Source organism: Cyprinus carpio, chromosome B7 (genome assembly GCF_018340385.1).
Source record: "Cyprinus carpio isolate SPL01 chromosome B7, ASM1834038v1, whole genome shotgun sequence".
Classification (NCBI taxonomy): domain Eukaryota; kingdom Metazoa; phylum Chordata; class Actinopteri; order Cypriniformes; family Cyprinidae; genus Cyprinus; species Cyprinus carpio.
Window position 1 is genome coordinate 42,720,085 of NC_056603.1, and position 13,013 is coordinate 42,733,097.

The following is a 13,013-nucleotide window of genomic DNA, read 5'->3' on the forward strand; positions in this document are numbered from 1 at the left end:
ATTTACTCACCCTCAGGCCATTTATCTTCAGTTAAATAGTAAGGAAGGTTTTTAGCTGAAACTGTGATCCTTGGAGATTCTTAAAATGCAAGTCAGCAGTTACTGTCCCTGTGAGAGTCAGAAAAGCATATTCAGGCCACACGAAATTAATACCCGTGGCTCCTGATGATATAATGCGGTCTTATGAAGCGAAACGATTCGACTGTGCAAGAAACTGAACATTATTACCTGTAATAATGAACAAACAGTTCTTAAATTAACAGCAAATGGGTGAACTCTCCCTTTAAGCCCCAACTAAGTGGGTCAAAAGATCTATAAAGTTCAGCTAATTGCACTTAATGTATATTGAAACTATAATGCATTTAGATTTCATTTACATGCCTCTGAGTGTACATTATGCCACTTTTTACACGTTTGCTTACCAAATTGACAACAGGACCGTCCAACTTGTTAACTAACCGAACCCGTTCTCCTGATCCAGGCTCACACCATGTATCAGGTGGGACTGATGGAGACGGACCAGCACATTGAGTTCTTCTGGGCCGCGCTCGAGGTGTTCACGCAGGAGGAGCTCAGCAAGTTCATCAAGTTCGCCTGCAACCAGGAGCGAATCCCCTTCACCTGCCCCTGTAAAGACGGCGGCCCCGACACGGCTCACGTGCCCCCGTACCCCATGAAGATCGCCCCCCCTGATGGGGCGGTGGGTGAGTGTCACACATTCACTGTCGACATGATCAGGGCCAGAAATTAACACAAATGCCCAACAAATTCTGCACTCTCATGAACTGTGCCGTCAGTGCAGTTACAGTGCAATGCAAGAGATTTATTTAATGTTGTACACAGCTTTAGTGATCTTAACAGGATTTGGTATATTTCTGTATATAATTTATTTCCAATTTGAATAACCATGCTGCTAAGCTATAATACAGTATCAATTCATAAACCGTTCTCAGCTTGTTTTATCTTTTGCCTATACGAATATGATGTGCTTTTTCCCCAGATACAGACTTTTATTTTTTTTTTAATGCATTCTATTAATCAGCATTATTAATAATTCTTATTACAATATCAAGGGCAATAATTGAAAATAATGATTGCATTGGTGTAGCCAAGCTTTATACGTACATATGGTTTCACTGCCGAAGAGAAACTTTTGCACAAGAATTGCGCTCGATATTTTCTCGATATTTTCTAGGATTTTATCGATAACGATAATTAGACAATGTTTTGCTGAGTGTGTTATTGTGCTGGTATCTTAAGGACTGACTCCTAATGTTTTTGATATTCTTCATTTTCTGTGTGGTCAGTTCACACTGATAGAAATTAATCTTTTACAATAAGTTTAAATTGAGATTACCTTTTTAATGGGCATGTGATAAAATGTGCTTTATCTTTTGAGACAAATTCTTACATTTAATCATTGAATTAGAATAAATAAGACATTTGGGCTGTTACCAAGCAAATGAAATCAGTATCAACAAAATTCATCTTTGCAATGCAGAAGAAACACAGAAGCTGAGTCTGAAGTAGCATTTAGATGCATTAACACACACTACTGTTTATTGCAGGACATGAATGCTTAACCTGCAATAACAAATGCATAAATATGTAATTAAAATAAAAATATAAAAATGTTTTAGTATTTTAGACATAAAACGTTGAGTACTGTTATTCGAAATTATCTAAATAATAAAAAGAAACTTTAAATGTAAAATTAAAATTGCCAGTAGGTGGCAGCAAGTCACTGTTAATAAGTGAGTCATTGAGATTGAACCAAATCATTTAAAAGAGTGATTCATTCAGGAACCAAACACTGGTAAGTTGCGTTAAACAGTGCTTTGGCTGGAGTTATTTTTGTTGTCGAAATAGAGCAAAAACAGCCAGTTATGGCTTCTAAAACACAAATCTCTTAATTAACTTTGTTTTTTTAACTGCTGAAAAAAAAAAATCAATATTATATTTGTAATCATGGTCTTTTTTGGAGAGAAAAATTGACTCTTTGTGCGATATTGATTTACTATATGAAATATAAATGTTCTGTCCCCATGTCTTGAATTTTTTGATCTCTCTAAATGTATTTTATTAGACTGAAAAAGAACTGCGCACTGCACTCCGTAGGTGTTTTGAAAGGTTTTTGCAAAATATTCGATAATGTCAAATTGCACATCGTTAAAACAACAATTACGATATTATCGCAAACAATATATATTGCACACCCCTACACTTAAAACAAACCATTGTTTGCTGTTAATAGTAAAAAAAAATGCACTGAAACATTGCTGATGGTTGACTATTTTTATTACAAAATTGTCAAGCATTGTAAAAAGTATCACTTTGATTTCATAAATTCAAAACAGCTTTGTATGAAGCTTTTTTCCACCATGGAAATAAATAAATAATAGAATTATAAACAGAATTTAAAAGGGTAATTGTGACTTGTTATCTCTGAAGAAAATGTGAGAATTGTAAGATATAAACTCACAATTGCGAGAAAAAAAATAGTACTGTGAGATAAAGCCGCAATAGTCTTTTTTTTAATTATATAGCTTTGAAACCATGCAAATTGACAACAGAATTTTTTTTAAGGGTAATTGTGATTCGTTATCCCTGAAAGAAATATCAGCATTGTAAGATTAAAAAAAAAAAATAAAGGTCAAAATTGTGAGGAAAAAAAAAACAAAACAAAAAAAAACAAATGGAAATAAGCTTTCATAGCTGTGAATTTGTGTAAACTGACAATAGAAAACTTTTCTAAAACATCTTTTCTTAAATTGCTATTGGTCTTGAGTATTTAAATAAAGTGGTTAGAGGAATATGATGTGACTTCACTGGTTTTGAATTGTTCTGAAGCTGTTAACTCTGTTTCAGGTTCAGCAGATCTGCGTTACATTCGCGTGGAGACCTGCATGTTCATGGTCAAGCTGCCGCAGTACTCTTCCCTCGACGTGATGCTGGAGAAGCTGCGCTACGCTATCCACTATCGTGAAGATCCTCTCAGCGGTTAAACCTGATTTCTCAGATCCCCGTCGAACACACCACCATAAGTGATTACTTCAGTTCTCACTTCTTTTTCAAGATAGTCATGAAGGAAGTTGATCAGCCCAGACCAGTTCGTCTTTACAGAGACTAGCGTTAGCGTGTGTTTGACGGAGGGCGGCGACAGCAGCTTGCGGTGGTGAAGAGTAAGCCACAATTTTATAAAATGACCTACATGTGCTGTTCATCGACAGATGTGAAGGAAATGGCACTGTAACTGTTTTTCTCCCTTTGTAAACATTTAATCTCTCTCTCTCTTCCTCTCATTTAATCAGTCTTTCATCTTTGCATTCCCAGTGTGCCTCAGTCACTGCCGCCGCCTTCTCTCCGTTAGTGACAGTGATTGTTGACGCACATTCATCTTCAGAGATGCCGAATTTATCTTTGCAAAGGACTTAACCGTTCGGCTCAAAGTTATACTTGTATCTTTCAATATACATGTGGGGTGAATCTCACGAAACCAGTCAAGAACATGTCCAAAATATAAACCCTTTTTGTACCATGAATGTTTTTTTTTTTTTTTTTGCATTTTACCTCAGTTGTCATTACCCTAATGCACCTCTGTTTTTTTTTTTATTTGCATTTTACCTCAGTTGTCATTACCCTAATGCACCTCTGTTTTTTTTTTTTTTTTGCATTTTTCCTCAGTTGTCATTACCCTAATGCACCTCTGTTTTTTTTTTATTTGCATTTTTCCTCAGTTGTCATTACCCTAATGCACCTCTGTTTTTTTTTTATTTGCATTTTTCCCTCAGTTGTCATTACCCTAATGCACCTCTGTTTTTTTTTCACTTTCCCTCAGTTGTCATTACCCTAATGCACCTCTGTTTTTTTTTTTTGCATTTTTCCTCAGTTGTCATTACCCTAATGCACCTGTTTTTTTCACTTTCCCTCAGTTGTCATTACCCTAATGCACCTCTGTTTTTTTTTTTTTCTCAGTTGCTCAGTTGTCATTACCCTAATGCACCTCTGTTTTTTTTTTTTTGCACTTTCCCTCAGTTGATTATTTCCCTCAGTCCCTTATTCACTTGGTATTTTTTGTTTGCATTTCTTGCCATTTGTCATTACCCTAATGCAAATAATTTTTTGCATTTTCCTTCAGTCCTTATTGCTCCAATGCACCTCTATTTTTTTCTCCAATGCACCTCTATTTCCCCTCAATTACTGTAATGCACCCAATTGTATTTTATTTTTTTTTATTTTTCCCTCAATTCTCATGTTTTGTTTGCGTTTTTCCTCAATTCTCATTACCCTAAAACACCTGTAATTTTTTTGTTTGCATTTCTTCCCAATTGTCATTACCCTAATGCACCTATTTTTTGTATTTTCCCTCAATTGTCATGCACCTTATTTGACTTATTTATTTATATATTTATTTCCCCCCTAATTCTCCTTACCGTAAAACACATGATACGTTTGCCCGTTTTATTTAGTTTGTGGTGCTGTTGTTTTGTTCTAAATTGACCAGGCAATACACCTGACATCTGTTGTGTAATTAATTATCATCATGAATGTAATGCCAAAAAACCTCAGTGGTCTCAAATCATACTTAATTTTCCTTACACCAGAGTATTTCCTTGACAGGTTTTGCGAGGTTCACCCGTTTAGAGGCTTGAAAGGGTTTAGGCCCTCAATGATTCAAACATCTCAAGGAACTGTTGAAGTGACAGGCTCTGTCCGGGAACTACAAGTGCGCATGTGATCGAGCATATTTAAGAATTTGAGCTATAAATGGCAAGACTGCTTCACGACACAAATATCTGCCTATATTATTAAAGGTACATCTGCTGTTCAGGTCTGTAACTGTACAGAAACGAGCTATAGTAATATATCTCTGATGCAGAAAACGTCTGCTGCAGACTGAATGCGAGATCCTCCCTGCCATGCTCTTCAGTTTGGAGCGGTGCTACGTTTATGGTCTTGGTTGCCAAAATAACATCCATCCTTGAATACTTTTAGGTTGCCAACTGCATTATCTTCTGGCACTGCTCTGCTGCAGGCAGTTTTATTGCTTATGAGGGATGATTTCGCACCCAAATCTCCATCGGAGAACCCAAAATTTACAAATCGCTTTAGTTTCTTTGGTCATTATTTAACCCCCTCCCTCCCAAAGAGAAAATGTTTTTAAAAGGCTATTTTAATTGTGTTTACATTTTTAAATTAAACTTTTTCTGTGTCTATAAAGATACTACTGTTTTGAAATGGAAATATAAAAGGGATGTTCTTCATAGGATTGTGACATTCCTGGTGAACCATTGAGCTGCTTTATGAGTTCTGTAACGTACAGCCATCATTACAAACACACTTGATGCTACCATAGATGTACTTCTTTGAAAATCTCATCATTTCAGCACTATAATCGGGTTTTGTTTTTTTGCGTTTTTTGTTATTGTTTTATTATTATTTGATTTTTTTGAGATGGTCAACTGCTGCTATCAGAGATAGTCCCTTCATTTCTTTCTCGCTGCCTCTCTGGAGAACAGTAGAAGTCTGTGAAAAGACATCCGCACAAAAAGCTGAATGCAGTGAAGTATGTGTTGTACATTTACTGGATATTTATTAGGATTATTTATGACTGCGTTCTGTTTTATCCAGTCTTACCTCTGCGCACCTGGAACAAACACTGGTGTGTGAATGAATCTGCAGAGGTGTTGAAGTTCAGGAGTTTCTGTGTCTCTAAAATAAAACATTGATGTATTACACAACAGTGCTGTCGTCTCTTCTTTCTCAAACTCTGGGAAATGCATAGTATTCCTGTTTAATACTCTGAATCGGACTGTTTTAAATAAATGTGGCTTGTACTTTATTGATTTTTATCCCAGAATGTCATCTCTTTGTTTCTTGGCGTAAGAGCGAGCGCTATTCTTTAGCTGTTAAGAAAAGCTCATTATGTGGTTTGATATTGCAAACTTGCATTTCTTATCATTTTTTAATGTATTGTAGTAATTATAAACACCCTGGTTGGTAACAAAATCAGTTTTACTGTTTACTGTGCTTTGTCATTCTTCTAGTTATTTAATTAAAAAACTGGAAACCTTGCACATTTACATTAAATTGTGCACTGGAAAATATGGTGGACAGTTTATTTATTTATTTGTTATTATTTTTTTATTTTTTTTTATATTAAGGCATCAAATTCAATTACAAACATTAACAGCACATTGAAAACATATGATTAGTGTTGATGCAGCCATTAGAAAGAAATGGGAAAAAACAACCACAGCGTAATGATAAAGTAGAATAAAACAGGAAAAAATAAAAAGAAGGATGAGGGTCTTATTCTATCAACAAAAACAAGTTCAAAGCATATAGAAGGGATACAGGAAAAACCGGAAGTTAATAATAAATTGACATTTCTACCAATTATATTGTGTTTTATTAACGTCTACGCTTACCCCTTACAATAATGCAAAATAATTATTATTATTGTAAAGTGTGAGGAAAAATTAGGCTATATTGATGTGCGCATGCGCAGTAGTTTTGGTGGCGGAAGTGGTTTGTCAGCTGCTCAGAAGAAGGAAGTCCAGCTAGGAACCTTTGCATTGCGGTGATGTGTTCGTCGGAAGGTGTTTTACCGCCCTCTCCTCTCCTCGTGCTTCCGGCGCTCGCTCACCGCGGAGATGACTTTGAGTCTGAGGAATATTCTTCTCCGCGCCGCGGGAGCGCGTTTATCACTAAACACGGAGAAACGTCTGTATGACTTTATATATATATATGTGTGTGTGTGTGTGTGTGTGTGTGTGTGTGTGTGTGTGTGTGTGTGTGTGTGTGTGTGTGTGTGTGTGTGTGTGTGTGTGTGTGTGTGTGTGTGTGTGTGTGTGTTTTCCTTAAGCTCGGTGTCAGTTTCAGCTCTTTCGAGGAAAAACAATATTTAAACGTTTCGTTAAAATTTGCATTTTTCGGAGGCTGAGTTCAAGAAATTATTGTAATTTTACATTATTAATATAAACAAATGTCAAACAAAAGTAATAACTGTAATAATTTCAAATACCGCTATAATTTGCTCTCTAAATATGTAGCGACCCTGGAGCACAAACAGTCATAACGGTCAGTTTTTAAAATTAGCTGAATAAATAATCTTTCCATTGATGTGTGGTTTGTTATGATCGGACAATATTTGTCTGAGATACAACTATTTGAAAATCTGGAATCTGAGGGTGCAACAAAATCTAAATATTAAGAAAATCATCTTTAAAGTTGTCCAGATGAAGCTCTTAGCAATGCATATGCGTCCCTGTATAGTGTGTATCTGTCTGAGTGGTCCCTGTATAGTGTGTGTCTGTCTGAGTGGTCCCTGTATAGTGTGTGTCTGTCTGAGTGGTCCCTGTATAGTGTGTGTCTGTCTGAGTGGTCCCTGTATAGTGTGTGTCTGTCTGAGTGGTCCCTGTATAGTGTGTGTCTGTCTGAGTGGTCCCTGTATAGTGTGCGTCTGTCTGAATGGTCCCTGTATAGTGTGCGTCTGTCTGAGTGGTCCCTGTATAGTGTGCGTCTGTCTTGAGTGGTCCCTGTATAGTGTGCGTCTGTCTGAGTGGTCCCTGTATAGTGTGCGTCTGTCTGAGTGGTCCCTGTATAGTGTGCGTCTGTCTGAGTGGTCCCTGTATAGTGTGTGTCTGTCTGAGTGGTCCCTGTATAGTGTGTATCTGTCTGAGTGGTCCCTGTATAGTGTGCATCTGTCTGAATAGTCCCTGTATAGTGTGCGTCTGTCTTGAGTGGTCCCTGTATAGTGTGCGTCTGTCTGAGTGGTCCCTGTATAGTGTGCGTCTGTCTGAGTGGTCCCTGTATAGTGTGTGTCTGTCTGAGTGGTCCCTGTATAGTGTGTATCTGTCTGAGTGGTCCCTGTATAGTGTGCATCTGTCTGAATAGTCCCTGTCCCGTGTCGCAGGTTGTGTGGTTCCGGCACTGAAGCGCTTCCAGAGCTCCAGCAGCATCATCTATCCTGCCAGGTAACCTCATCTCTCTAGTGTGCATGTGTGTCTTGGTCTCTTTTGAGATCCCTAAATGTATAACGTAAGCCTTTTCGGCTGTTGGTCTGCTGGTGAAATGAGATACACTAGAAAAAACTGTGGATAAAATCTACAAACATCTCACACTGTGTCTTCTTTCTGCTAAAACTGACAAGCAACATCTTTGATGGAACCTATATATATATTATATATATATATATATATATATATATAATATATATATATATATATATATATATATATAATTTTATCCTGTCTATTTATGGAAGTGTGTTTCTGTAATGGATTAAAATAATAAAATCTCACAATTCTTATCACAATTCGTAAAGTCAGAATCGCTAGAAATTACTAAACAAGTTGCGGTGACCTGATTTATTTTATCATGTTTTTTAATTCAGTGATGGAAAATAATCTTTTATAGATATGTGCTGATAGTAGCTCTTTTTTTCACAGAATGTGTTAATTTTTCAGACTTGTTGAGGACATGTAATAGTTGGCGTGTTCTTAGATATCTGTTCTAGTGTTGAGTGATGCTTTTCTAATATTATGCTTAATGTGTTTGTTTTTGTGTGTGAGTTATGTACCACAGACGTCCCTCTCCAGACCGCCGTGGCCTGAGCTCCCTGCGTTTGATGCTGAAGAGGAGGAGAGACGGCATCGAGGCAAGTGAAGGTCAAAGACCCTGCAAGCGGAACGAGCGTGATTTGCTGGTTTTGAGTCTGATGTTCTTGTGTTTTACTGACTGGTTCTCACAGCGGTCGTGCAGAAGGTGAACGGTCTGATTGAGGAGGGAGCGTATGGACGCTTGTTTGCTGTAGTTCACTTCGCCAGCCGTCAGTGGAAAGTGACCGATGAAGACCTGATCCTCATCGAAAACCACATTGATGCGGCGTGTGGCGACAGGATAAGAATGGAGAAGGTGTTCTCATCCGCTCAAACACTGCACTCAGATCCTCACACAGATTGCTGTGCAGCTCGCTGGCCTGCAGAAGCACAGGTTCAGGGATGGGACTTCTGTACTTTCTGACCTCAGTGGGAGGATCCGTGTAAATGTTTTTGGGTCATCGTCGTTATCCAAATGGCCAGTTGGGTCCTTAAACAATTTTAAGGCCATTCCAAGATTCAGAGGCACAATATATGAGATTTCTAGGGCTGCAGTGATTCCTCGATTCTATTCAAGTATTCGATTTTTAAAAACACCTCGATTGCATTTTGTCCGTGTTGAGTAATCGGTAAAATACCGGAAGTGGTCCATTCCACATATGTGACCCTGGAGCACAAAACCAGTCATAAGGGTCGATTATTTTTTTTTTTTTTTAAATTGAGATGAATAAATAATCTTTCCATTGATGTATGGTTTGTTAGGAGGACAATATTTGGTCGAGATACAACTATTTGTAAATCTGGAATCTGAGGGGTTGTATAAATAAAAAAAATTCTATAAATACGTCTTTAAAGTTGTCCAAATGCAAATGAAGTTGTTAGCAATGCATATTACTAATCAAAAATTAAGTTTTGATATATTTACAGTAGGAAATTTACAAAATATCTTCATGGAACATGATTTTTACTTAATATCCTAATGATTTTTGGCATAAAATAAAAATGTATGATTTTGTTTTGTGCAATGTATTTTTTTTGGCTGTTGTTACAAATATACCCCAGAGACTTAAGACTGCTTTTGTGCTCCAGGGTCACATATTAAACCCATTTCAAAATCATATTAAAGCATAATGCTATAAAGAATTCACAAACGCTATGATTGAATTAATTAAATATACGCAGGTTTAATATATGCACTCTAATTATTTACATGCGTGTAGGTTCACAGTAAATGCTGCTCCACACAAACTGTATTGTTATTATTTATGTGTGTGGTGTATGTCAGTCTATATCTGTGTGTTTTTTTGTGTTTTTGTTTTTTTTATAGTTTTTATGTGGGCACAACGTGCGCCATTTCATCAGATTTGTAAAGTAAATCACTTATATCTGCGCAAACCCAGGAGAATACATCGACAACATTTTTTAATATCCTAACTGTTCATCGCGATTTCAAAATAAAAGCTCAAACCTTGTCCACATATTGAAGAAGTTACAGTGACTGTAGCTTTTCTATCATGAAGAATGATTAACTGGACATTTGAATTAAATGTCAGTATTAAACAAGGATTAGTTTACGCAGTAAAGTGTAAAACAATCGTCAGGCCGCTGGCGCCCTCTGCTGGCCGTTGTTATAACGCGTAATGTACATTATCTCTTGTTTATAATTAGTGCTGTAAACGATTAATCACGATTAGTTGCATCCTAAATAAGTTTTTGTTTACATATTATATGTGTGTGTACTGTGTATATTTATTATGTATATATAAATACACAAGAAGATTGTTATATTTGTATATTAAATATTTATAGGTATATACGTATAAATGTATATATTTTCAAAATATATACTGTATGTGTGTGTATTTATATACACATAATAAATAAACACAGTACACACATATATTACATGAACAAAAATGTTTATAATCGTTTGACAAAACTATTTGTAATGCATTATGTATTTTAACAGTTTTGTTCAACAAAAACGGCTTTTGATACTTTATTTGAACAAATTATTATTGTCTCATTGCTATTGTATATGTATTTTAACGGCTATTGTTCATTTAGGTCTATTTTTATTACTACAAAAAAAATTAATTATAAGAATCCGATTACTCGATTAATCGACAGAATAATCGACAGATTACTTGATTACCAAAATAATTGTTAGTGACAGCCCTCAAGATTTTTTGTAATAAAATATCCAGCTGCAAAATGCTGTTTTCAAAAATTATGAGCATCAGGCCTTTTTTGTTTTTGAGGTCCCATCCCTGAGGATTATTCCAGTTACATATCATTTATTATTTGGCTGATACTGAGAAATAGTTTAACAGATATATTGTGCGTAATTCAAGAAGTTACGGTATTATTCCTGAACTCAGTAAATGCATGTTTTGTTTCCTAAATCTTGTCAGTTTTGTTACCTTCTATTTGCACGCAACACAAGATATATATCTGTATAGTAAATGAAGTTTTCATGCTAGTGCTTCGTTGCAGGTGCTGTTAGTTGGAGGAAGTGATTTCACTCTTGTTGGAAAGCCACTTCTCAGGTGAGATGCAAATGTTATTCTAGTTTCTCAAGTTTGAAACTAATATGATGTTTATGCAGTCACAGTTTAATACAAATTGTTCATCTGTAGAGATATAAGATTACGTATTAAATACACATGTATTTAAGAAAAGAAATTACATACAATAATTAGCAGTTAGGGGAGAAAGCTGAAAGATTGTGAGGCTGGAGTTCACGAGATAAACTGATGAAAATCAAATGTTGTATATTCTGTCATTTTATTGTGCTAATATATAATCTTTGCTTTATTTTATGCACAAGTCTGACGATCACATACAGAGTGCTCTCCACCATTTAAATACCCAGAGTGCATTATTTAGTGGAAAATAAGACATTCGTGAGTTTGTGTTTAAATGCGCCGCATTTCCTTGAAAAACAAACCTGAAATGTGTGCAGAAATACACTTATAACAGATGCCTGAAGGGAATCACGGTATTCTTACCAGAAGATGAGTTAACTGTACGTACAGTGCATCTGGTTTGAGTTTGTACACATTTCTGACATTATTCATGGTCTGATGTTATGATGGATTGTGGGTTTATATAGACGAGGTAGAATGGACACAAAACTTTGGTGCATCTACATTTAAAACAAATATATATATTTTTTTGGTTGTTCATGAAGAGAGACTTTTTTATGCATTGGTAGGTTTAGTTGAATATCTGACACTTTTCCTCTCTGTCAGTTATTCTCTGTGCTAACTTTACTGTATTTTCAGATTGTGTTAGTAGAGCTGATGTTATTAATATCTGCTTTGATCACATGTGCTTTTGCTGCTCAGCCGTGATTTAGTACAAGTTCACGCTACGGTCATTGAGAAGACCGAGTCCTGGCCAATGGTTCACATGAGATTCTGGAAGAGACATCGATTTCAAAAAAAGAGAAGTATGAGGAACAATAAATCCAGAATTGATGTTTCATCTTTCATTGTTTGAATTTTTCACCGGTGCATTCATTCCACTTTTTGCCCTCACAGTCATTATTCAGCCGCAGACCGTACTACGGATCAACACCATTGAGGTTTCACCAAAGCTGTTTTGACCAGCGGACGACGTGGTGCATTTGGCAGCAGAAATATGCCATAAGCAATTTCATGTTTGAGACCATGTAAATAAAGTTTTCAGATATGTCTTGATCATTTTTGGCTCGAGTTGCTGTGTATTATTGTATTGTATGTCACATTAGATGTGTTTGTCTCACACAGAATCCTTGAGTCTGTCGAGCTCTAAAGACACTGCATGATCTGATAATCATTAGTAATGACAAAATCAGGTTTTGTGAAGCAGTGAACAGATAATTCAATAGATCAGATTCATTAGCCTAGATGCTCTTTGAATGCGTATAAATTGAGTCTGTGAGGAGCAGCTGTGAATTCTGCTTATTTTATCAGATAATGTCTAACTGGAGAACACAGATGAGGTTTTGGCATGTAAACAGTGACTGTATCTGGATGTTGTTGACATTAAAAAGCCAAGTGTACATGCACTGAACAAAACTGCTGTTTTGAGCGGCTCTTCTGTGTGGTGACTAATTGAAACGCCTCTGATTGGTCGTCCCATTCACGTGCTCAACTCTGATTGGCTAAAAGGCGTAGCAACAACTTTTCTAAGTATTGATTTAAATTTTACATATTGTAATAATGATTCATAGCCTTTCACAGAAATAAGCAATATTAATATCTTCAGGAAAACAAATGTAAATATATTTAAACATGTATTATCTCCATTAAATGTATTTAGTTTGTGGTATCTAAATAAAACAAGTGATCTACAAATGTGCCTTGATGAACAAGCCTTTAATGAGCAGGTCATTATGCAAGATGTAAGGCCTTGCTTTCACAA

General features: G+C 36.1%; 2 protein-coding genes across 2 annotated transcripts in view; both read left to right on the forward strand.

The window, feature by feature from the left end:
• The window catches only part of LOC109089058 (probable E3 ubiquitin-protein ligase HECTD4), an 87,479-nt gene extending 82,054 nt beyond the window's left edge, over positions 1–5,425 (forward strand). The window contains exons 75-76 of the mRNA XM_042728769.1: positions 482–704; positions 2,869–5,425. Coding sequence (XP_042584703.1) covers positions 482–704; positions 2,869–3,005 — 360 coding nt within the window. The 3' untranslated portion in view covers positions 3,006–5,425. The remainder of the gene's footprint in view (positions 1–481; positions 705–2,868) is intronic.
• Positions 5,426–6,567: 1,142 nt separating this feature from the next.
• On the forward strand, positions 6,568–12,310 carry mrpl21 (mitochondrial ribosomal protein L21). Its single transcript, XM_042728776.1, has 7 exons — positions 6,568–6,726; positions 7,919–7,979; positions 8,577–8,662; positions 8,756–8,919; positions 11,100–11,152; positions 11,954–12,057; positions 12,149–12,310. The coding sequence occupies exons 1-7, from the start codon at positions 6,657–6,659 to the stop codon at positions 12,211–12,213; spliced, it is 603 nt and encodes a 200-aa protein (XP_042584710.1). The 5' UTR covers positions 6,568–6,656; the 3' UTR covers positions 12,214–12,310.
• The last annotated feature ends 703 nt before the right edge of the window (positions 12,311–13,013 follow it).

Excerpts from the sequence above, each read along its gene's own strand:
- mrpl21 (XM_042728776.1), top strand. The coding sequence starts at position 6,657 with ATGACTTTGAGTCTGAGGAATATTCTTCTCCGCGCCGCGGGAGCGCGT. Across the intron at positions 7,980-8,576 it reads AGCATCATCTATCCTGCCAG|TTATGTACCACAGACGTCCC; the intron begins GTAACCTCATCT and ends TTTGTGTGTGAG. Across the intron at positions 8,663-8,755 it reads GGAGGAGAGACGGCATCGAG|CGGTCGTGCAGAAGGTGAAC; the intron begins GCAAGTGAAGGT and ends TGGTTCTCACAG.